Genomic DNA, 26287 nt, shown 5'->3' with positions numbered 1-26287 from the left:
CCTGCCTCTAGCTAAAGCAGCCCAGGTGTTATCGCTTAAGCGCTGTGTAGTTGTATCTCTGGACTGGTAGCAGTTGGAGCAGCATGGAAAGCACACACAGTTTTGAGTACCTGGATCATTCGTCTGGCACCGGTATCTCTTGATGGTGCAAATGCAATCGGTGTGCTGCAGAGACTTGCTCTTTGTTATCTCCTCATTGGTATTCCCTCAAAATTAGCAGAAAATAAAGACAAAAGAGGAGTTAGTAAAAGTTTCCACCTTATAGATCTTGTTCGCTGATGGTGAGGAAGCAGGTAATGATGATTAATGGTCATCTGTTGAAGGCTTAATGACCTTGCACAGATAATGCTTTTTTAGATGGCAGTGGCGTATCATGGTAAACAACTCTGCTCTGCCGTAAGCCCTGACTAGGCTGTGATTATTGTTTTTAAGTCCTGGTGAAGTATTTTACACAAAGACCTGCACGTTTTTGAAGTTAAGGGTGTTTTTTCCCCCAACGTTAGCTTAAGCCACAGGCTGAAGAAATTGTGCCAGTGTTTTGATAAAACTCTGCTAATAGATGCTGAGATGTCCCAGGTGCTGAGGCAGTGCTCAAGTCTAATGAGCAGGCAAAGGTACAGGCCGTAATTAGCTACCATCTCGCTGACCCCTTCCTAGACGGACCACGTGAAAACCATTATAACGGTCCTTAAAAACACTCCCATCTGGGTATGGGTCCTGTGTTTTGAACGGGAGCATGATCGGTGCGAAGGAGTGGATCTGGAGAGGCCAGAACGGGGCTAGGCAGAGGTGTCGGGCACGAGGCAGGCCAAATAACGTAGCTCCTGGGGCTGCCTCATCAGTGCCGGGCCTGCGTCTGAATTCTGCAGCAGCTCAGCTATGAGAGAATGCCAGGGCAGCTCCGTGTCCCACGCTGGGTTTGTACATCGCATCCATGGTGCAGCATTGCAGGAATGCCAGTCAATCTTTTTATTTATTTATTAATTGGTTTATTATAATTTTAAAAAAAAAAAAGGATTAAATTACTCCAAAAATATATGTGCTCAACCAGTGAGGGTGCAGAATATCGCTGAGAAGAGGGAGAATGTTCTTGTTTTGTAAGTTTGTGAATGCGTTGCTGGGGGGTTTTTTCTTTCCTATTTAATTATCAACAAGAATTTGGCAGTGGAGGTTTCTAGGAATTAAATTGTTCTTACCTGTTCGGTTTGTTGCAGTTTTGAAAAGTCCATTTATATTTTTCTTCTTTTTTTCTTTTTTTTTTTTTTTGAGCAGTTTAGTGCCAACACAGGAGAAAGAAATTGCTGGAAAAGCAAAACTGTATGCTGCAAGGTTAAATGAACCGCTTAAAGTAGTAGTAATATCTGCTCTCTGGGATCTAATGTTTTAAACGTCAGAGTGGAAGAAATTTGCTGGACCAACTTGCAACTTTATTTAAAGGACAAGGTTAATGATTCTTTGCATGCATGTTTACTTTATTTGCCTTTGCTTGTTTTCTTTTTCCTATTAGGCTGATGATAAAGACACTGGGAATTACAGTGCCATGCAATACAGACTCATCATTCCTCCAATCAAGGATGGTAAAGAAGGTTTTGTGATTGAAGCTTACACAGGGCTAATAAAAACTGCTATGCTGTTCAAAAATATGAGAAGATCCTATTTCAAGTTTCAGGTCATTGCAACTGACGATTATGGAAAAGGACTGAGCAGCAAAGCAGAAGTACTTGTAAGTATGAGCCAGGCATTATCATCATGGAATAATTCCTGAGGAAATTCAAACACTACATGAAGTTTATTTCCAGGCAGACCTATAGGAACGCCATAAACTGTGTGTACTTAAATCTTTTTAAGTCACTGAAATAAACCTTTTTTTTTTTTAACCCAAAAGCTTTTGTGACCATATGAAACGTGTTCATGTTTCATGGCAGAGCCCTCATCTCAGTTAGCACGCTAGACATGATGTTCAGTATTTTATTTATTCAACGAGCCATTGTTAATGGTTCAATTTCGATCCTAATTGTTTGCATTAGACATGGACCCTAGGTTATGTTCTGCGTCTTCTGGACCCAGACGGCAGCAAAAAAGGTGCTGGTTTTGTGTGTTACAAGTATAAAGCAGATCACACCTGTGTGGTTGGACACAAGTATTTAGAGATCATCTCCACCTGCTCTCCAAGCCAGCCAGGCGCAGCCAGCTCCCACACCGGAGCTGTGAAGCAGCGTTAGCATGGGAGGAAACCCCGGTTAATAAGCCAAGCTGAAAGCTTCCTGACTTGGGCTGTGCTCTGTGTTAACATCAGCACCCAGCTGCTGGGGCAGAGTTAGATGGGGTGTATTGAGGTGCAGGAAACTACCTGAGCAAACAGTCCCTGAAAGCTGCGAGTCAGTTGACTTAGTGGGGAAAGCCGAGGTTGCCATGTCTTGTTTGCTCATGTCTGGAAGGGAGACACAATTTTGGGCTGAGACGGTACTTTTTAAGTTTTCAGGGAAGTGACGTTTCAAAAATGGCACCGGCTTTAGGCCTTGAGCTCCTGTTTTTGTGCCGAGGAAAGAACATTGACTTAGTCCAGTCACAGAAACCATCAAAGCTAAATTTCTTTAAAGCCTATATAACGTGATGGATTGGATTAATATTAGCATAATGTCATAGGGATGAAGTGCATTATCTAGTTCATGGGAACGCTGTCAAATGATACAGATGATAGCCATAATACTTGGTATATTGAGTTATACAGGAATTCAGCAAATAAACATAATGTATGATGTCCTCATGCTTGACCTCCCAAAATGATAGGGCATTCGCATGCAATTTATGCAGTAATAGTATATTAAAATATAGCCAGAAGGTATCGACATTAAAATTAGAAAGTGAAGTATGTCTCATTAATTTATAGAGGTATCTTCAGGTTGTCTGAGTGAGTGATGACTGCTCTAGTACGGTGTTTTTGAGCAAGATGTGAAAGCTTAGAGTAGCTGCAGATACAATTACAGACTGACACCATCCTACCATGAAAGTTTGGGTTTGCTCTAAGCGTGATCCATATGTGAAGATCCTTTCTAACTAGACTAAGCTGTTCCTGGGCTTCGTGATTTGAACAGAATTTATCCTGCTGACACTGTGGTCTCAGGTGCTGAGACAGGGAGGTGTTAATTCCTTTCAATTCAAGCTCAAGGAGTGCACATAGATAAGGGAAATGAATTTAATTACTCTCGGGCAAGAGAATAAGATGTGGGGGAAGAAGATAGGATTGCACTGGAAGGAGGTCTAGGGAGAAGACGTGGGGCAACACCAGAGGGACAGTACTGCAAAGAACCTGAGCAGAGCAAGGTATCTTCCAAAATCTGAGCCAGGATGCTTCCTCAGAGTGCTGCACAGCTCTGGGAGCAGCATAAGCTGCCGACTGCACCGGTAAAATGTTTTCATGCCATGGGGGATGGTCCATGTGAAGGATACCAGTCTGTTCCTGATGGTGGGGACTGGCAGGATGGCTCAAGTTAGACATCCCTAGGTCTACGGTTTGGTTCCATGTGATGGGATTTCCCTTTTTAGCCTCTGTGAGAGAAAAAGAAGAAATAACAAATTACATTTTAAAGTAAGTTTGCTGCAAGTAAGCACTTAAAGGTACTATGTAAATGTGGGCAGTAAATATTCACTATGCTATGATCTTTAATCAAACGTTTATTGGGGTTTGGGGGGGTTCCACGGCCCATTCCTCATTCAGCTCTCAGCATAAGCTACTGCCGGGAATCCGTTGGTGCCGTGTAACGAACAAGACTGTTTGTGGGCTCTGCCTTGCTTGATTTAAAAATTGGAAAGTGCCTGGTGAATGAAGCATGGGATACAAAGGGGTATCGCTTATGTGCTAGTGGTTATCAAGAATCATATGCTTTCCCTGCCTCTGCTGCAAGCTTCCAGTTTGTGCTAATTTGATTAAACCTGGAGCTTCACTTGTTTTTAGCAATGTATTCTTCAGATACTTATGGACATGAGACATCTGAACACGCTGACTTCCAGCCCTGTAATTTAGGCTGGTGCCTGCTAATTAGCATCATGGGACCTGGCTGTATTTTTGCTCAGTAGACTGGAAGTAGCAAAAGCTTTCTAAGGAACGGTGGGTCGGAAGATCCCTGGTAACTGCCCCAAAATGCTTCCAGAACACGGTGATGCCTCAGGAAGAGCCTTTGCTTTCACACACCTTCCACTTCTGCCCCCAGCATGTTTCCATCTCTCCTCGAGTGGAAGGGAACAGTTTCTCCCTACAGCTTTTCTTACAATGTAGTTAAATTGGACTCAGTTCCTCAACTCAATGCTATTTTTAATAATTGAAAAATGGAAGCTTTTACAAGTGTGGATAGCAAGCAAGTTAATGTTACTATGGAAACCTTAACTTTTTCTTGATTTTTTTTGTTCGACAGCATTGTTTTACTATAGCTTGTCATGAATGTATGTTTATTCATATTTTTGTATTCGAACAATTAGTCATAATTGTGATTTCCTTGAATATCAAAAGAACTATTGCCTTTTTTAAGTGTTGCATTTATGCAGTACTCAGTACCTAGGTGCAGAGTGGTTGCTTGACTTGGCTAATATAGTTAATTCTATTACGCTGTTTGTTGCTTTAGAGTTCCTTTCAATGATCTTAGTCTAAAATTTATTTTGAGTTCATTATAATTCTGTTTTTCTTACACAGTAGTCTGTACGTGCTGATCAGTGCATCTGATGACATTTCAAGAACATTTAAATATTTAAAGTTGAATTAAGCTTCAAAGCTGGTGAATCGGTGTTTGATGTGAAAGTATATTATGGCTTGTCTGCTGAAGGGCTTTACAGGGCTCAGACTTCTCTTTTGAAAATCAGGGGTTGTTTTTTTTCTTTCAGAATTGAATCAGCTAACTCTGATTTTTAAATTTATTGGGTTTAACATTGTCCTACTTTTCCAAATTTAATTCCAGAATCCTCCATAGGGAGTATAGGTTTGGAGTATAACGTTTGCTGTCATGCCTATGTGGACGTGAGGCAAGTTTTAAGAAACGTTTTATTTTCTCCACCGGTACGGGAAGTAACTGTTCCGTTCACAACCCAAGGGGAGCTTGTCTGTGCTGGTGGAGAAAGAGCTATTACAAATGCAAAATCATTTAAAAGGGAGGGAAAAGCATGCAATCATTTTACTGGAAGGCAGCCTTTTCTTGGGATAAAAATAGCTGGAGGAGACTACATCAGGAGATGTGGAAGCAGAGTTTGCCAACTCTGCTGAATTTGACGCACGCGTGTAGTTCCTTCTGCTCCCCGACCATCCAACCTGTGGCTGAGAAACAGAGGAGTTACATTGCTTTTGCAGCAGAAAATGCTAATGTGAGAGATTTGTTCTGAGGTCAGTCAGTTCTTTCGTGGAATTCTAGATATTTATTTTTTTTTAAACAAAGCACACAAGTGTTGAGTGCATTAAACAGGCATTTTCCAGTCCTTTTAAATAAAAGTGCAATGGTAAAATGCACATAGTTATGCAATTTTATGGCAGAGAGAGATAACCTAAAAAAAAAATTGGAGATTAAAACACTCAAGACTTCAAAATAGATGAACAATTTCCTTTGAGATTTTCTAACAAAGTATCATTGATTTAGTTGAATTAATCTGGTATTTGCATTTATGTTGGTGCAAACTGCATATTTCCAAGGTTGGATTTTCCTGTCAAGTCATCAAAAATACCAAAATGCTTATAAGTGATTTTGAATATGGCACGTGGGAGATCCGTGATTCTGTAAGTACAGTCTAAACTACGAAGAACAGGTTTTGTAGTCACTCTCTGAAAAATCTCTAATTCTGATGCAGTCCTGCAATTACAGTTCTAGTTAAATCTCTGCCTGCTGTTTATTGGTTTTGGCTACCAAGCAAAGCAAGATTTCCCAGCTCTCTTATTTGGAATTAAAATGAGAAATCCGTACATCAGGGCATGGCTATGAAGGGAGGAAAGTAATTATTCCATTCTTTTTTGTTTGGGGAGGATGTTATGCATGGGAGTGCCAATTCAATTTCACTCTTTTGTTTCCAGGTCTCTGTGGTCAATCAGTTGGATATGCAAGTCATCGTCTCTAATGTTCCTCCCACCCTTGTGGAGCAAAATAAAGATCAACTCATAGGGTAATACATTTATTTACTCTACAAATATCAGACAATTCACTGGTTTGTGTTTAGATTCCACAAGGAGGGCTCCCTTTATGCCATGACTCATTTTTTTGGCAAAAGACTTGAAAATGAGTAAGCGGGTGTTTTGACGAGGAGCACAACTGGCTGAGTGACAGCACTGCACTCCCCGCCCCCAGTCCAGATTTTCCCCTTCCCCTGGAGAAGGCAGAGGTACAGCACTTCTTTGCTTGCACATCTGCCCGCTTTGCGACCTGAAACTAGGTTCCGAGCTGCCCCTAATACAGACCGTAGTGGAGCCTCCAAACTGCGAGCGCAGAACCTGCATCTGTCAAAATCCAGGCTGTGAAATGCATAGAGCACGTCTCCGAAAGGCTGTGGCATTGTGTCTCAGTGAGCCATATTGCTTCACTGCTGTTTTATTTGGGTGACATAGCTGTAAGGGAAAGCAGAATTTAGAAAATTTATACTGGTACAATTAATGCTACTAACATCATTACATAAAATTTTAATTGCAAAAAATTGGTAGCAGGGTGTCATTATTCAGGCCTAGCAGGTATAAAATGTTGTGATGGACGGTGGGTAGTGGAAAACATTAATGCCTTGCAATAGAAGTGATGTATTTTATCATACTGGAAGCCAGCTAAAATCCTTTTGGTAAAAAATGTTTTAATAGCGCTCATTCACCACAGCATCATCAGCTTCCAGGAGTCAGGTTTTCACTTTTAGCTCCTTTTTGTAAGACAAGGACAATTTTTTATACTTGGTGTCATTAGGTATATAACCATGAATTAGACCACACGGGAAAGAAAATACTATAGGAAACTGTTTAAAAACAATCTTTGTACTTTTCTGTCACTTTAATCAGTGATGAATGGCATTTCTCAGATTTTAACATGTCCGTTCCATCCTGAGAGTTGTCATGCCTTACTTCTCGAAAATTGAAATACCTTAGAGTTGATGATATAATCGCTCACTGAAAAAGAAGTGTGTTGTCTCCAAATGGCTCGCGTCTTCATTGGGCTAGGAAAATATATCGATGAATTTGCTTCTGGAGACTTAGGACATGTTCCACGTTTCTCTCTCTGTTTTGAGCCAGGTGTAAATTAGCTCTGATAGATTCTAAAGTCAGAAACACTAAGTTTTTCAGGCAATGGTCTGTATTTACAGGGACTCCATTTCCTAGAGCCAAGAATAATAAAGAAGTCTGTTGCTTACCACTTAAGATCTAGCTTTCCAAAAGGGTCAGGTGTTGGTGTTGACTGGAGAGATGAAGAAAGATATATATTTTAGTGACAGTAATAGGAAAAGTTAGCTTTTGCTTTGCTAAGCCTTCAAGTTCACCTCACCATGCCGCGCTGTACAATTTTCTCCTCACACAGTAATGTGTAGCCTTCCTGGGCATCTGTTTTGTTGAGTGGAGAAGATGAAGATATGTTCAGTACTGTGTTTCTACATGACCTGGCACGGAGCTCGTGTGAAATTGGACTTAGGCTGTGTTTGAGATCTTCCCAGTTTTGGACCGTCCTGCAGCCAAAGGGGCCACCAGCAAAATGCAGAGGGCTCTTACAGAAGGTGGTTTGAAAGCAGGGTAGGACAAGCCTGGCTTGAATGAAGAGTGTCAACTGCATGACACACGTGTTGTGGGACCGAGGGAGTGAACGCTGCAGTGGGTGGCACGGCAGGAATGGCAGGAGCAGGTACTGTCTCACCCTTGTGCATCCCTGCAAAAATCTCCTTTTGCAAACACAGGAGCAGCTTGTTTCCAGCCCCCAGCAGGTCTCCGCGGTGTTCAGTGCCTCAACAATAAATCGTACCATAACCATACCCTCACTCCTCTCCTCCAGGGCCCAGAGCTGGCACATCCTGCCACGGTCTTGGAAAACGGCCCAGAGCCACATTCCTCAGTCTCCATGCTCCAAAAAACTCTTTTCTGCCAGGTTGGAGGCTTCTAAAACTTGTTTCATGCTGTTCTGGCCCTTGCGCATGAAAGTCTCTGACAGATGTGTAAATATTTCACAGCGAATGAAGCTTTTTGAATGAGTATGAAAATGAGAAAACATGGCCAGGTTTTGAATTCTCAAAATTAGCTTGGGAAGCCTTTACCTTCCCAAACACCGTGAGGCCAGCAAATGAGTGTAGCAGAAGAATTTAACTTCTGAGGATGGGCTTTCAAGGACGAACTTTGCAAGCAAAGGTTGCATTAGCTTGTCTTAAAATTGTCGCATCCTTTATTGAAAATACTTGCAGAGAGCAGAAGTCCCAGAAATAAATTTTGCATGTGTGTACTTGTCTGTTTCACATAGAAATGTATTTGTTTCATTGCTATCTTCAAATTTCTTGGATTTTCCTCCTAAAGTTTAAAAGAATGCCATCTCCTTGTTTTTATAAAGGCTTTAATAATTCAGGCAGGACATAAAACCAATAGGAATTTGTGATTTTTCCTGCACTATACAGAAGATATAATCACAGGCAAAGGGAAAACATATAATTTGGAGACCACCTCAGGCAGAAGTATTTTCACTCAGAGAGGTTTCTGAGCCATTTCAAATAATGCACTAATGTATAAAATTAGAACACTTTGTATAATTCATTAACAGATAAAAAGAGTATGTCATTAAATTAGTCACTACAGAAGTTATTTGGCTCTTTTTTTTTTTTTTTGGATCTTTTTTTTTTTTTTGGCACTGGAGTGACGGTAAATATTAATTTCTGAAAATACAACATTTAACCACCAATTGCAACAGTTGGTGATGGGGCACGTTGGGGAAGTGGGCAGCTGGGTTACTTTTTGAAATTATAGTGATTTTTCACAATAAAATAAATAGTGATTTAAACAACTTCAGGCAACAAGTTATAACAGCTTCTCCCCAGCTGCCTGTAATTTTCACTAGAGAGTGGGTACAAGGTATTAAGAAATATCTAATTCAGTTCTTCCATACTGGAAAGACTTACTCAGCATAGCCCTGAGATGTATATTGGTTAATGGTCCAAATAACGGAAGCAAACCACAGAAGAAAAGATTTAAAACATCATTATCTGTTTGGTTTAGGCATTTGGGGTTTTTGAGGGCTACAATGGGTATGTCTTCAGCTGACGTTTCTGATAGCGGCATGATGCTTTGCAGTCATTCTGTCAGCACCTCGCTTTTCCTCCAACAGCTTTCATTTCATCAACAAGCTTTTCAGCTCCTCTGGACTGCACATCAATGTCAGATTTGCCATTTCTCTCCCCAACTCTAATTATGTCTGTTCAGATAGGTCCATTTATGTCTGCTACGGAAGATGACAGAGAAAATGGAGCAAGGCTTAGTGGAAAATTCAGTGTGTGTTCCTCTCCTTCAAGAAAACTTGGTGAAGGCGGATGACAGAGTGTTCTTTAAACACAGCAATGTTTGTGAGTGCTTCCTTGTTGGGCAAGGAACAGCTTCACTGGAATAAAATAGCCAGCTTCGTGCTCAGAGCATTTAGTTCTTTGCTTTTCACGTGACTGCAAACTTAAGCCTCCAGGTAAAATCAGAAACACCACATTGCCAAGAGAGACCTGTGTTTCTCATCCCATAGGTAACAGAAATATCTTGTGAATTAAATTCTTCTATATGCACTTCTACACATGGCACGTCATTTTCTCGGAGATGGAATAATGGAGTGGCTCAAAATGAGCGCTTTGATGAAATTCTCCATAGATATTCCTCTTGAAAAGGCTGTTGTAAATGCCACAAAATTGAGATAATACTGCTCGGGGAGCTCTGTTTTTTCCTGAACTAGAGCTAGCCAAAACCATTTGGGCATCTTTTTCAATGTTAATGGTTTCTGCATTGTGTGTGCTTTCTGAGCCGACCAGGTGGGTAAAGAAAACTTACTTAGCTACACTGGGACTGCCCTGGAGTTGTTGAAGGGTGGTAGGAGGATTGTCTCCTCACTTTCAAAAATCATATGAGGTGTCCCATGTTCTTCTTTTGTCCCGTTAGTGAAAAGGGAGTTTCTTCTCCATCCGTATAAAGAAAATCTTTTAACGGTGGTGTAGGAATCTTTCATTGGAAAGAGGGTCTGATCGAAATCACCTCATACTGCTGATAAATGTACACAGATACAACAATAGGTACTTTATTATTTAATAACAACTTACATAATTTAAACACTGAAATCCTGACTTCCCGCATCAAGAAGTTTCTGTAGTCTCGTGTCTTTTCGGTGTGGTCTCGGTGGGGATTCCCTTTTTATATATTTTGACTAGTTGTATCTGGTGGGCTTTTGAGCTGCCTTCTCTCTGCATCGCCCTGGCACCTTTCCTTCCCGGGCTGAGGAATCTGGGTGCCTGCAGCCTCCTGGCCAGACCCACCTCTGGATGTGGAATCCAAGTGCAAATGTTCTTGGGTAGCAACTTCATCTGTCTTCTGGATGTTCATGTGTATTGTGTGTATCTTAATAGAGGTTGTTCCGTACTTTTCAAGACAAAAATAGTGGAAATAGCACATGTGACAATTCCAGGGAACTTTTCTTCATGCGTATTTTGGCCTGTTATAGGCTGCATTCCTTTAATACCCTAACGTTTATAAAAGAATGAAGCAGTCCCATAGTTAAAGAAAATCCACACTCAAAACTCTAATGCGATGTACAAGTGACCAGGCAGGTTTTTTACTAGGAACTCCAAACGTAAAATCAAGTGCTGATCCTCAGATATATACTGAGGGAGTCTAAGCATATGAATATTCATCCTGCTGACTTATTAGTTTGCATATATAAAGTTGACTGCCATCATTTCTCAAAGGAGTATCTGCTCTGCTTTGCTGCTTAGAAACTGTGGTCCACTTAAAAGAAATGTCATAATATACACTATAGTAATATATATTGCTATAAATTATGTATCATAATACACATCAAATGTACATTGTACATCATATATAATCTTATGTATAATTGTAGTGTATGAGATAATCTATTTTTTATATAGGAGCTGGAATGCACAGCCCCCTCTTTAGGGAAGTGGCTCAGAACGTGGATGATTTCCCGTCAGTTGTGTTTGGCTGTTGACAATATAGCAAATGGTATTTTCTAATCTCAGGTGCAGAAGCTAGTTGGTGGCATTTAATAGGGACAGCTGACACGAGCGCTCTACATGGCACTTGTGTATATCATTGTATTTTATTTATTTCTTCCTGCTTTCTTTTTCGTTAGAATGCCAGTGTGTTCAGTAATTGGGAGGATGAGTGGATGCCTCTGAAATGTAGCGTATTTATCAAGCTGTGGCTGTGTATAATGAAATCAGATGTTACGAGGCATCACTGGGGTTCCAGCGTTCCCGGTACCTTCAGCAAAGCCAGACACAGCTGCCCCTCGGATGGGCCGCCTTAGAGGCACCGGTTTGGAAATGCAGTGCTGCTGCAAGCGCTCCCGACAGTCTTAAAATATTCAGCCACGAATTTGTAGAAAATGAGCGCGTCTCTCCTGCTGGATGTAGGTGCAGTATTTAAATCACTCAGACTCGTTAGTTTTCCCATAGGGGAAGTACCATTCTGTTGCTTGCTTTATGATTTTTGCCACATAATTACTGAATTAAGCCAAATTACAGGTGACTGGGCTCTCTGCATATCAGGGTGGTGGCAGTGAACTTGCCATTTAAGCACTCTTCAGAGCTAGCACTTACGTTCCTACCCATTATTAAATGTTCGTTAGTCGCAGGTACTGCTGTAGCTGCCTTGGTCTTTGCCTCAGCGCTCTCTGACGCTGTTGTTTGGGTTCGTTTTGCTCCTGGCCCTTTGGTCGGCTTCCTCTCTGCCTGTTTCCCTTTCACTTCTTTGCACTGCATTGTTTGATTCTAAATTCAATTGCAAAATTAGCAAATAAATAAATAATGAGTTTAGAGGGACATTTCCCACCAACCGGCTGCATCGTATTTCGTTATCTACCCTCCGTTTGGCTTTGCTTGGAGAATGCATGTCCTGTAGTTCCCGCTTTGTGCAGCGTTTAACAGAGCCCATTCCATTTCTTAGCTCCCACCTCTGTAATCAGAATGATTAATAACATTAATAACATTAATAACATTAATGATTAATAACATTTTTGAAGACATCACTACAATCTTCAAAAAAGGCAAGAAGGAGGACCCAGGGAACTACAGGCCGGTTAGTCTCGCCTCTGTCCCTGGGAAGGTAATGGAGTGACTCATTCTGGATGTCGTCTCCAAACACATAGAGGAACAGGAAGTTATTGGAAGTGGTCAGCATGGATTTACCAAGGGCAAATCATGCCTGACCAATCTGATAGCTTTCTATGATGTTATAACGGGTTGGCTGGATGAGGGGAGAGCCGTAGATGTCATCTACCTTGACCTTAGCAAGGCTTTTGACACTGTCTCCCATAACATCCTCATTAGGAAGCTGAGGAAGTATGGGCTAGACGAGGTGACAGTGAGGTGGATCGAGAGCTGGCTGTGTGACAGAACTCAGAGGGTTGTGATCAGCGGCACAGAGTCCAGTTGGAGGCCTGTAACGAGTGGTGTCCCTCAGGGGTCAATACTTGGACCAATTTTGTTCAATATATTCATTAATGACCTAGATGAGGGGACAGAGTGTATCCTCAGCAAGTTTGCTGATGATACCAAGCTGGGAGGGGTGGCTGACACTCCAGAGGGCCGTGCTGCCATCCAGCGTGACCTGGACAGGCTGGAGAGCTGGGCAGAGAAGAACCTAACGAGGTTCAACAAAAGCAAGTGTAGGGTCCTGCACCTGGGAAGGAAGAATGCCAAACACCAGTATAGGTTAGGGGCGGACATGCTGGGAAGCAGCTCTGAGGAGAAGGACCTGGGGGTCCTGGTAGACAGCAAATTATCCATGAGCCAGCAGTGTGCCCTTGTCGCCAAGAAGGCCAATGGCATCCTGGGCTGCATAGGGAAGACTGTGGCCAGTAGGTTGAGGCCAACCAACCAATAGGTCATTCTCCCCCTCTACTCTGCACTGGTGAGGCCACAACTGGAGTACTGTGCCCAGTTTTGGGCTCCCCAGTTCAAGAGGGACAGGGAACTGCTGGAGCGAGTCCAGCGTAGGGCAACCAAGATGATTATGGGACTGGAGCACCTCCCTTATGAGGAAAGGCTGAAAGAGCTGGGACTCTTTAGCCTGGAGAAGAGAAGGTTGAGGGGGGACCTGATTAATGTTTACAAGTATCTAAAGGGTGGGTTTAAGGAGGACGGAGCCAGGCTCTTTTCAGTGGTTCCCAGCGACAGGACAAGGGGCAATGGGCACAAGCTAGAACATAGGACGTTCCGTTCAAATACACGGAAAAACTTCTTTACAGTGAGGGTGACAGAGCACTGGAACAGGCTGCCCAGGGAGGTTGTGGAGTCCCCTTCTCTGGAGATTTTCAAGACCCGCCTGGATGCAGCCCTGAGGGATGTGCTTTAGGCAACCCTGCTCTAGCAGGGGAGTTGGACTAGATGATCTCTAGAGGTCCCTTCCAACTCTGAAGATTCCGTGATTCCGTGATTAGGCTACCTTTATTAAGTTAGGTAATACACACCAAAGCTTATTCAACTCCAGCTTTTCCACTTGCTACTTCCACTGCCAGCTGGGAAGCACTGGTTCAGCAATCTTCTCCCCCCTCCTCTCAGTAATTCCAAACGTTGTTCTGTTCGTGCACTTTCTCTGAAGCACTGTAATGCAGTGCGTGGCTTCTCAGATAAAGCTGTAAACTCCTGCTTTATTCAGAAATTGCTTACTATTGCAGTAAAAGCCCTTTTGTGCTGAGATCTGAAGATAGGTCTTCTGGGTCGAAGTCAGGCTGTCTCTGCATATTACTCTTGGGTGAGTGTGGCATAATGTTCCTTCTGCGAGTGGGAAAAATGATACTGAAATAAAAAGTTGGAGTGCACGTAGGTTTTTGGGAGGACAGGCTTATACGTGAGGAATGCAAAAAGAAGAAAAGAAACTTTAGCAATATGTGAGAAAGCACATTGCCTTTATGGTGTGCAATCCAATATGCTTTTATAGGATTAGGGTAAGTATGGACATTGTCTCTGGGTTTTTTTCTAAATAATTTAGCTGGTATTGTATGCAGAGTAAATTGGCTCAGTGGTGCTCCTTCCTGCTAGATACATGCCTTGCGTGTGATATACAAGTAGAAATAATCTTTGTCAAAAGGCTATTTTATAAAGAAGGAATAGTCTTAGGCTTGAAATAACCCCTACTTATGCCTTTTTTTATTCTACGTTGCAGCAAAAGCAGGCCAACTTAGCTGACTAGTAAATGTTTCATTATTCATTATTATTACTCAGTTATTTTGGGGAACTAGAATTTTCAGAGGAGGAGCCAAAAGTTATGCAGGATATCTCGTCTTCAACACTTGTAGCTCCAAGCCTGTGTTACTTTGTAGTCCTGAAAGAAAGAATGGATTCTTTTCTTTTTTTTTTTTCCTTTCTTAAAATATTTTTATGTACTCCACAAACACAGCAGGCTATCAAATTACTAGAGAATTGAAAAGTTTTTTTTTCCCATAGAATTTTCTGCTAAGAAAATTGTGGAGTAATTAAATTCGGGTCCAGGTGAGGATCTAAAATGTTCTGTAAATTGAATTGTTTCTTTTGTTTGAGTGCTGATTCAGAGGATGCGCACACAACTTTGCAGTTCAGCTCAAGGGTATAAAACTACTGAAGCGTTGGCAGTGCTCTTTCAGGCCGTGTCATGTATCTTCTCCGCCAGAGACAAGGGAGGGTCATTAAACCTTGCTGTTGACTTCCCAGGTCTCACAGGATGAGTGTTAGTCTAGTTGAGTTGCCATTGCTGCTGGGCTCTCATGCGGCTGATTCCGTATCTCGTATTTTGAGGTGAATTAACTGACTCATATGGACTTTCACATTAGTTTACAGAGAAGCTTCCAAGTGGTCCTTTGCATCTTTCCCATGCTGGATGACTCCCATCCTGGGGCATGCGTCTGGCATGCCGGATTCGTGCAGCTGTGGGGAGAAAGCAGCACGATGCTGCGATGCCAGGGTACACCCCCTAATTTAGTCCTGTGCTCAGCAGGGTCTTTCTCTGCCTGTAACAGGGTGCAGCAGCCTCAGCCCGGCCATGCGACGTGATGCCTCAGGAGCACGTATCAGCTCATGGACACAGCGCTGAGAGTAGCCCAGGAACATGGTGCCTTATCCCAGATTTTGGGGTTTGGTCTGCTGGTTTCAGAAATGTTCTGGGAAGCTGAATGCCACCAGCCAAGGGACAGCTCAACAAACCAACATACCTGTATTTTTTTGCCTTTCCATTTCTTTTGCATCTAAGGATTAAAAAAAAATCATCTCCAAATTTTCAGGATATTTGGGGCCACATTATGCCCTCAAGGACAGTGAAGAATCCTCTTGTCCTTCATCTGATTTCAGTGGTGTCACTGATGGGTCACTGATGGCAATTCGGAAAGCGATGGTAATGAGGGTGCACTGGAGGCATCTCTGTTCATTACATTAGGTCTGCAGAGCTACACGGAGTTAGAGCAGGAGGAAAGTCTCATCGCCTGCTAAGTTGCTGGTTCCACCTTTAACTACAACGCTGTTGGGAGGATGGTAATTACCCTCGTTGCATTAACAAGTGACAGACTAATTTTAAGCTAACTTTTGCTGATAAATGCAGTAGAACTGCAGACACTGTTGCTACTTGAAGTATGCGTATTAAAAATCAGTTCTTGTGAGTAGTACTACAAGCAGGTGGCTGCTTTCAGGAGAGTTCTAAAACGCTACAGTGTTTTCAGCATCACAACTTCAGCTGAATGACTTATTTAAAATAACTCTATGGGGGACTGCCCTATTTTTAGGTGCATTCTTTAATTGCTGCTTTTCAGTCTTCAGTGCAGTTTTATTATATATTTCCACCTAAAACATGCAATTTGTGTGTTTCAGATGAAATATTACTGTCATTCCACTATACTTTGTGGTGGGTTTTGCAATGTCAGAAAGTAGTATGCTATTTGTTCTTTGATTTTAGTCACGTTTTGGACAAAGATACTCTCAAAGGCAATGAATTCCGGCAAAAGCCATGCCAGGAATTTCTGAGAAAAGGGTACGTTGTTACTAGTTCTGCTAAAAATGACCCTACATTATAACCTTCCAGCCTTACAGGGGGTTTGTGTCTTGGGTGAAATAATAGTTCTGTGCAAGCAGACAGGAGCATCCCTGCCCTGCAGCAACAGACGATGATTGTATACTAATTAGGGAGGTAAATCTTTTACGTATTTTGTCCGTGTGAATCCTTGTGCAAAATGCCATTCTAAAGATGGTTATGGTTTCTTATAGTTGTTTTATAGTAATTTGCATATTTACCCGGAAGAACTATTGTTAATGAGGTGCCTGTGACAGGTTATCACCCTAGCTGCCAGTTAAGCACATGCCAGAAGCAGAGATGAGTAGAGTTGACCATATCTGCAAGTAACAGGAGGGCTTGTTTAGGGGACACCAGTCAAACAATGTGTCAGACAATCTACCTATTTTTATTTTCTCTACAGAAATGGCTCTGCGCTAAGAGTATATATTCACTGCTAGGCTAGGAGCTGAGTCTGACAGATTTGGATCTTTCAAAATCTCATAGAAAAGCTTCTATTTTAAGGGCACACTAAACTTTCACACAAAGAGCAGAGGAACGGTATGGGTAAATGTGATTCAGTGGTCTTGAAAAATTATGAGATAGTGGTACTGCTTTGACAGCATTACTTCACTTCGGAGATGTTGTGTCAGGAAAAAACAGCAAAATGTAACCTCAGCAACTGCAAAAGATTTTGTTTAAAACAGCAATGACTTCTTCAAGTCACTGATGTCCTTTTTTATGAGATTTGTCTTCCTTCTCGCCCTAGTGCAGCCTTGATGTATCGGGCAGCACGTTCCCTCTCGTTCCCTTGCTTTTGCCTCCTAACTCAGCTATTGCTTTTTGATTTGATGTTCCAATCACATAAATTAGCCCAGAAAATCTTGTGTTTTCCCATAACTCATAGTTCTGATGGAGTGTTTAGACTTCCAGCTTCTCTTGTTTATTCCTCCATGGGTTTTTTGCCCTTGTATCCAGTATTGATGATATTTGCTTTTATGCCTTTGTTTATAAAACTCTTTGTGGGCTTTAACTGAACCCTTCTTGGTCCCAGTTTGGAAACCTCATCCTGCCGTTAGCAAGTCTGTGTGCAGACACTCTTCCCCTTTTCTCCGAGATGTGTTCTGTTCTTGCCCGGCAGCTGCGGTTAAAGCTTTTCTCATAGCACTGTCTAAGCAGCTTTCCATTTTCGTTCTGGCTCTATCCATTCTTGCCGGAGTCGGGGTCCTCACCATCTTGGCTGCCAGCCCCAGATAAGGTCTCAGTGGCAGTACCGGCTCTCCCTGTCGCGTACGGAATTTAAAGGTCATCCAGCCAAGCTGTAAAATACTTCTAAACCTCCTTTTTTCGTTGCCTCCACAGTGCAGCAGATACAGAGAACTTCTCCTGCTACAGGAGCTCAGGAGATTTCATGGGCCCCACTAAAGCAGTAGTCCAGACAAAGAGGAAGGAAAGGAATATATTTTTTTAAAGCTTTATTAAGATATTGTCCTTCCTAAAGCAATTTGTAACAGTAGTAGTGAGTTATGCTTATAACTTCCCATAAACACTCCATACCTGAGGTACAAGTGTGCTTGCTGTCTGTGCAGAACCTTCTGAGGTGCTCAGTGAGGTCCTCTTCACCATAGGTTTGGTGCTTCTGCAGACATGCTGAAGGCATTTCAACCTGCCACAGGCACAAGCATTTTTTGTTTGTTTGGAGGGACATTCAGCAAACAGCTGTTCTCCCTTTGCCTTTTTGAACAATTTAGGAATAACATCACATATTCGGACTTCTCCCATAAACAGTTCTGCGTGGAAAACTGAAGTAAAATATGAGATTTTGAATTTAGAGCAAAGGCTTCCAATACTAAGATGTCTGTGGACATTCAGTTGCCAAAAAAAAGGAGGAAAGAACATTCAGTAATGAAGAAAATTGGTCACATTACAAGAATTAATAAAATTACCTATAAATGTCATCTTCTGTAATAAATCTTCATTCCCCAGAATTGCATTTATCTCGTGTATTGACACATTGTGATGCATATACTTATACACAGAGTGTGCCGTTCTGTGCTCTGGCTGCTCGTAGTGAATCCCTCTTTTTGGAAAAAGAACAGATTTGGTTTGGTTTATTGTTGTTGTTTTGGCGTTGTTATCTCGGGCATAGCTGCTGCTCAGTTCTATCAACTGTCTTTCTTCTGCTTGTAGAACTTCTGCAGTTTATTTTATTTTTTCCCTGTGGTAAATATGTCAGATGGATATTTCAACTTTCTTCCGGCTTTAAAACTTGCTCATGCCTTTTGGAGTAGCAGGTGTTCTGGCACCTGATATGTTGTGCTACGTTGGAGGGCCAGATGAAATATCCTGCTGAAAATGGTTGAAGTAGTTGTTTCTGTGCGTGGGAATTTATTGTATGCACCCTGTGTAAGGCTGGAATTGAAGAGTTCTGAAATCATATAGCTTAACTAAAAGGATGACAGTGGTTTTTTGTGAAATATAGATGGTGTTTCCCATGAGCCATTTAAAACTCAGCTGATGTCATAAATACAAAGAGCTGAACTTAAGGACGCTATTTCTGGTGACCTCTCCTAACACTGCTAAGCTTTTCCCAAGAGTTCACCATTTAAGAGGTTATATTGGAGCAGAGATTTTTTTTTTTAAGTGCTCTGAAGTTTAACATCCTTCTAAGCTTGTGGGTTTTGCCTGTTAGTATCTCGCTTGGGCTGTTGTCAGTCTTGATAAGCGCAAATAAATCACTGCAGCTTTCTGGCTCCATCTCATCTTTAGGATTTTGGAACGCTACGTCCAAGATCAGATTCCCGGTGCAACGGTCGTGGTGGAATCCATTGGTGCACGGAGGTTTGGGGATGGCTACTCTGAAGAGGATTACACCAAGTCTGACCTCATGGTCTACGCAATCGACCCACAAACAAACAGAGCTATAATGAGGAACGAACTGTTTAAGTGAGTATATTATTTGTTTTTCTTCCCATAGTTGTATGGACTGGAAGCCTGTTGGTCTGTCTCTTTCAGCAAGTGGTTCAATACATAAGGAACAGAAAAACCTATTGAAGCAGTTAGTGCATGCCCCTACACCTACCCTATGTGCAGCTTGGGAGTTTACAGCTCTACCAGCTTCAGCCCATTCCCTTGAGCTGAGTGGCCCCAGAACGCATGATTTAGACATTGTCACCATGAGAGCTTGCAATACATTTTGTCTACCCTGTGGAGGAGCTTCCAGTTTGAATGCCTCTGAAGGAACTTACTTGCAATGTACCAGAACTTCTCTGTGATCTCCAAGCAAAGGCTTTGGTGCTCCAGTCGTTGACCTTTAGGCTTTCTGCAGTTTCCACTTGGAGCATATCTCTTTCTCTTTTCTTTTTTGTGGAGACCAAAGGAGAAAAAGAAAGGGAAGGGGAAGGAAGAGAGGTGGTGTGCACCTACATGCAGGAAATCAGTAGTGCGTGCAGATGCCCAGTGGGTGAGCATCCCACCAGCTGCTAGAGGAGATGGTGAACAGCAGTAGACAGGCCACTTATAGTCATAATTCAATGTTGGTTTGCCTTGTCAATTGACTTCCAAATTAGCAGTTAAATTGTATCATACAATGAGTGTCACATAAAACATAAGAGACGGCTTTTCATTGCCTGATTATACTCACAGCATGTTGGCAATGAATGGGCCAGCTCTGATCACTGCAGCAGAGCGGTTTGATAGGGGACCTGGGCTTTTGCACCTTAGCAGAGCTCTGGTGGGGTATCACTCTGGCCAGCTGCTGCTTTGGGAGCCAGCGGTAACTCTGCTCTCTGCCTGCAATAAGAAGAGAAACCAAAGATTACATGGGTAAGGAAATGCAATTAAGGTAATCTCTCTACATGTTTTTTCTGAGTCATCACTAGCGGCAAGTAGGTTCTAAGACAGAATTAGTATCTCAACCCGTTCAGTTGCTGATGTATCAATATGGTTGTAGAATCATTTTGTTAGAAACGGTATTTTTGTGTTTCAGCATTCTGCATATGATTCAAACCAATGAAAATGCTAATCAGGCTCTTCTGATAAAGCGGCCACTATCTTTTGGGGTTTTTTTGCATGAGTTTTACCTTTGTGTTTGCTTTTTATCTCAGTGAAAACTAGACCAAACTGCTCCATGATGGTATAAAGCAGCATGTCAGTCAGCGGCCTAAATAGCAAGCGTCTGTGAGCCATGTCGGTGGTCTGTGATTGAAAAAGGGCTTGTTCTTCTGAGCTCTTAATTTAGAACAGATGAATTATAGCATACTAAAGCTCTGCATATATTCAGAGTTTATAGGTTGGAGATCACTGTGATCAGTCTGACCTAGTATAATAAAGACCATAGGAACTTCCAAAACTAATTCTGCTTTGAGCATGTCTTTCAGCAAAGCAACTGCTCAAGATAATCCAATCAACTACAACCTTTGTGTTGTTATTGCATGGTAATTATTTTTACTGTCAAAAATTAGTTCTTTTTTTTTTTAATTTGTCTAGATTCAGTGATAAAGCTTTATTATAACTTCGGGGGCTAGATTGAAGCATCCAATTGGTGCTTTTCATTTCTGGTTCCCACCAAGGTCTAGGCTTACAATCACATCATCCTCTTAATTTGTTTTCTTGAGAAGTCCCTTGACCTCTGCACTCTGGGCTATGTTTTAATTCTTTCAATCACTTACAGTTTTTTCTGAACCCTCTCCAGTCTCTCAGCATCACTTTCTGAACTAGGAATATAAAAATCAGATGCAGTTTAGCAGCGGTGGCTTGCAGAGCGGTGGCAATACAGCCTCCTTCCTTCTGGTGGCCATTTGCCGTTTGTAGGTGTCTCCATGGTCATACTGTCTTTTTAGGTCTCAGTGGTGCACCGGGAAATAGTATTCACTTGTCCACTGCCAGAGCTGCTGATCGTACCCAGAATGGGTGATTTCATTCAGGAATGGAAGTGAAATTAAGGAAATCTGGCAGGAAGCGAGCAGAAACCCCTGATAGATAACCATTTTCCTTTCTCTCTAAGGAAAAGTGCCAGTTAACCTGCTTGCAGTGACTGTTGTTTCCCCAACCCACTCTCAAAACTAGTCTTATTAAAATGTATCTAACCACCTTACACCCAGGCTACCTACTGATCCTTCTTTATCATTAGTTTTCCACCTTTGCCGTCTGTAAATTTTTTAAGGTCTGTGTTTTCTTCCAGTGATAGCCAGTTTAGAGCATGGCCAAAGTGGGATCCCCTTAGAAATGCCCAAGGTCGAAAGGACAGTATTCAGTGCTGTCCAGGTTCAGAAAATTTATATGACCTTAATGACAGTTGAAAATCCTGATGCCCTTTTACTCCTCACTCTGTAAAGCTCTCTGCAACCCTACTATTATTAGTTTATGAAAGTGAGCTAGTATCCGTGCATGGAGGCAGTTAGCCCTTTCAACTCCATTAAAAGGATCTTTCTCTGATGCAGGCTCTCTTCATGGACAGAAAATGTGTCTGTCCTCATTTTGGTGCCCTTTGAAAATACACGAATGTCTTTTTAGGGATGTTTGTGTGTCCAGTGACAGACACAGAATAGAGTAGAGTTAAGATAGGTTAAAAAGCAGTTTTTCAAATGTGAAGGGAAGGTTATTCATTTGACTGGTCTGAAAATGTATGGGGTGTCGGCTTAGAAGCAGCCTCATTAAAATGCTCCATATGCCTGCATACTCAGCTTTTTTTTCCTTCTCTTTTCTCTCTTCAAAAGCTTTTAAATATTTAAATCAGCAAAATCCCAGGGAATGCTTTCATGGCTTGAGGGTAGAGGTGAGTAAGTGTCAGCTTACTAAAGTAAGGAGAGAAGATGAAGTGAGAGTTTTGTAGCTTGACATCTGAGTTAACACGTCTTTGCTAGCAAGTGGGTGACCCTCAAGAGGTTTGGCTCAGCTCAGGTGCTTACCCAAGTCTAAAAATAAATTCCTTCTGTGACCATCTTTCCTGGAGTTTTGAACTTTAGAGGGACGGCTCAGTGTTCTTCCTGCTCCGGTCACAGGACACAGCAGCAATGGTTGTCCCCTCATTGGGAAGAGATTGCCAAGAGCCACAACGATCCTTCTGGCAGCCAGGAATCTGCTCCAGATCCTAGCAGAAAAGAGATCAATAGGAGAAAGGATCATTTAATAAGTTGGATACAATGGGAGAAAGGTTAGAAAGTCAGAAAAAGATGGAGCCCCCCAGTTTAAAAATTTAATTAGGAATAAGGAATATAAATTTAGCCAAGGTATTTTCCAAGTGTTCAAAAATTTCATGATGTATACAAAGAGAGAACAGTACCAACACAGATTTAACCCATGAATTCTGCCAGTTGCAGTTTTAGCACCACTTATAAAATGACTGTGTATTGGAAGATACCTGTGGCTTTTCTTAAATGAGCTTTTTGGGAACACCCTGCTGTGTTTCTGCTTACAAAACATAGTGCAGGCCCTCACTTTAAAGGAGTTTATGTTAAACCTGTCACTGTTTGAAAACAATATCGGCGGAGGTCTCTTAAGGAATGTGGGGGTAAGTTGAGGACAGAGTGGAGCAGAGCAACCCGTTTGCCTTTGCAGATGGAGTGCTGCCAGCACACAGACGAACGTCACTTGTGACTCCTCCTGGTTGGGGCTGGTAGCCAGGCACAACTCAGGGCAGCGCTGGGGTCCCAAAGGTGCTCGGCTTTACACCAGAGCTGGGGGAAGGGACAGTCACGACAGCTAATGCCCGTCAGCAGCCGAGCAAAGTCACACTCGTGACTAGCTGCAGAGCTGCATTTCTACCAGTAATAAACCCCACTAAACCAAGGCTAACTTTTGAGGCTCCAATAATCACCTCTGGGAGATGTCGCTCCAATGCGTCAGGTCATGTCCAAGAGTCGTTTATGAAGTGAAGAGACAGAAGGAAAAGCAGCGTGCTCTGGGTATGCTGGACCTATGCTGATGTTCACAGCGACAGCGCACGCGCAGATGGTGCCATACTCACTACCCGGCTGTTTTGAATGGGACAGGAGTCCCAAACGAGTAGCCCAATCCCATGTATTTGCATTCAAGTAAGTTGTTTGGCTGGAAAACAAAGACATGATTTAAAAGTCATGGACATAACAGCCGTGCTGTGTTCCTCACTGCCAGCTGGGAAAAACCCATGTGTCTCTCAAGATACGCTGATTTTTTCCCTGTCCTGTACTTCGTAAGACTGATACGCAACAAGAGACTCATACTTTTCCTTAGGACTGTTATGACTGATTACCTGACATTTTTATTAATCAGGAGTCTGTCTGGTTACACAGAGGTCTGAATAGTAACTGTGCTTTGTCGTTTTCTCCCTCTACCACAAACTCCTGAAAGACTTTGAGGCCACTTAGATAATTTTACAGACTGAAACGCTCAGCCTTCTTTTTTATCTTTTATATGAAAGAGGGTTTGATTTATTGGAGCATAAAAAACAATTGAATCCAGGAAATTTCTCCTGCATATATTAAGTGGAAAATGTCCACCATTAAAAATAAAATGCTTACCCCTTCTGAATCTTTTGCACAATGTGTCATGTTTCATCGTGGTGTAAATGTGCACGGTTGAGTTACGAACCTGTTAAAATAGGGTTTGTCAAGAAAATGCTAACAGAATTTTAACGGAGAGATTGTTAAAGTCTTCCAGAGATTTAATGCTGTCCTACCTGAATGCTTTTGCCAACTCAAAGGACATGTAATACGCACCAGTGACATCTAGCGTACAACAAAAGAATCAGAGCTCGGTTTATGTCCTGTGAACCATCATTGCAGGTCTTTAAGCTGTGAAAAGGGATTTTTGCTCAAATATCCAGCAAATGTTTTAAGGAAGAAATCAAGGAATTAGTTGTGAATATCAGCAGAGCATGCCAATACAAAGGGAAATTATTCCTTAAAACGCCTTGGGCTGGTTTTTGTGACCGTGTGGGTCTGGGAGTGAGCAGCCACTGCTGCTCTTTGAAGTTAGCATCACGAAACCAGCACCATTTCGTCATTCAGGCAGAGTTGTTCTGCTTGTTATGAGATCCGGCTAATAGGTTACACGCACAGGTCAGACTGCATCCTCCCTAAAGTTCAAAAACACCCAGGGACAAACAATGCTATGAGGGTTTATCAGTAAATTAATTTGAGAGGAAATAGATTGTGAGAAATGAACACCATTTAAGAAATGGTCTTTTAGGAGTGTAATTTCTGTCTCATGATCAGACTAAGGAAATAAAAGCTATTTCAGATTTTTTTTTAGACATCCAGAATTTATATGCAGAAGTCCTTTCAGAGTATTTTTTTAGCTGTTGGTTTTTTTGGTTGGGTTTTTTTTTTTTTTTTAAGCTCAGTATTTTTCACTTAACTTTCTCCAAGAGAACTGCTGTAGAGGTAAGGGTGGGGGTTCTGCTATAGCTAAGAGCCAGCAGGATCCTCCTCCATCCTAATGGGTGCCTCCATCTTCGATCTGTAGAGCTGGAGCCTACTCCTTGGCAGCTCGTGAGACAGTCAGTCCTCACTTCAAAAGTGATCCAAGAATTTTTACTTTCCTTTGGAAGTTAAAGCCTTGGCCAGTACATTTTTTCAAATAAAGCCTTGGCCAAAATATTTTTTCAAACTCCTGAAGTAAGCTTCTAAGCAAACATACTGTTTGCTATCAAAAAGTCATCCAATAGAAAATTTTCCGTCATCTGGGAAATGAGGTCATTTGATTAGGGTTTACATTTGGCTACCTGTCTTTAAATGGCCAATTATCAGATCAGATACTGAACTTCTTCCACTGCATTTGCTTTTTCAGGGGCCGTTGCAGTCCTGTGCTTGGTAACTGCGTTGTTCCAAGTTCCCCTCCTAGGTGATGCCCAAACGGAAGATGGGCATTACTATCGGTTGCAAGCAGTGACAACAGCGTGCGGTTCCTCGTTAGCTAATACCCTAGTTTTGCCTAGGACCTAACTCTGTCTTAACACTGTGCCCTGTGTAGGCCTACTTGAAGCCAGCGTTTTTCTGATAGCTGTATGGATATTCTATTGTTCCTGTAATTAGTAACGTTATCAAGATTTTTCTGGTATCTGGCAGTGTTTGGAGAGTCCCTGAAGATTAAATTACAGTTTAGTCTAAGCAATTAGTGCTTTTCCTTTTAGAAGATGTGTGAAACTCTGGAAGAAATGGCTTCCATCTTCTCAAAATAAGAAAAAGAGGATGCAGTTTACAGTAATCTCAGTCTGTCATCTGTTGTGACCTCCACTTTGACTTTAAGGAAATGAATACAGATGATGTAGCATTTTCTAAAATGTTACGTTTTCCTTGTTACAACTGTCCTGCGTCTCTCAGGAAGGTTGCTACAGATTCCACCCAAAAATTGCCCGTGATGGAGAGGATGCTGTCAGATAGCCGGGAGCCAGTGAATAAACTCCCTCAAGCACTGTGCCAAACGTTAAGAGGGCACATCCTTCAGCTGCTCTGATGTTCACTCCCACTGGAGAAGAGTTCATCTGATCACTGTTCTGTGTTTTCCTCTTGCCATCAAACAGCCCATGCTATGAGAGAAAAGTCATACTCAAATAATTCAATATGTATTACCAGCATTACAATCTAAGAAAACAGCAGAGACACGGAGGCTGAGTAGAGAGAGCAGGTGGGAGAATGACGTTCAGAATTGATGCGGCTGGTGGCAGGGAAGATATTAATAAAAGCATAGTTTTTCCAAATCCCTTTTCTTTTTAATAGGGATTTTCCAAATCCCTGTTCTTTTTAATATTGAAAGAGAAGTCAAAAGGGAACAAACTGTAGGATATCCCTCCAGTTGAAGAATTTCCTTGAGAAGCTGAGGAAGGTCCTCTAATAATTACCTGCTTTTAGAGTAGGATCAAATTGATGTTTAGGCTGGAGTGGTCTTTACAGATACGTGCAGGAGGGTTAGTTAATCCTCTGCAACACACACTGAAGGATAAAGCACAAAGCAAGCGGTTTGCCGTGCTGCTCTCAATGGCATGGAGAACTTTTTGCCCCTAGAAATGAGGATAAGCTTCAGCTCACCTCTCCTTTTCAGTGTTTAAACTGTGTTCTGGCATTAAGTGCGTTGGAGTTATCACTGACATAGGGATTATGGGGCATTACT

The 26287-nt window shown here is 42.0% G+C and overlaps 1 protein-coding gene across 17 annotated transcripts in view; it reads left to right on the top strand.

The window, feature by feature from the left end:
• Nucleotides 1-26287, top strand: part of PCDH15 (protocadherin related 15) — an 827643-nt gene that overhangs the window by 774119 nt on the left and 27237 nt on the right. For all 17 annotated transcript variants that reach the window (XM_054204839.1, XM_054204838.1, XM_054204854.1 and 14 more), the window contains 3 exons: nucleotides 1508-1723; nucleotides 6047-6135; nucleotides 18968-19144. In XM_054204839.1, coding sequence (XP_054060814.1) covers nucleotides 1508-1723; nucleotides 6047-6135; nucleotides 18968-19144 — 482 coding nt within the window. The remainder of the gene's footprint in view (nucleotides 1-1507; nucleotides 1724-6046; nucleotides 6136-18967; nucleotides 19145-26287) is intronic.

The sequence above is a fragment of the Rissa tridactyla genome, chromosome 6 (assembly GCF_028500815.1).
Source record: "Rissa tridactyla isolate bRisTri1 chromosome 6, bRisTri1.patW.cur.20221130, whole genome shotgun sequence".
In the NCBI taxonomy this organism is placed as follows: Eukaryota; Metazoa; Chordata; class Aves; order Charadriiformes; family Laridae; genus Rissa; species Rissa tridactyla.
This window is presented reverse-complemented; position numbering and strand designations above follow the sequence as displayed.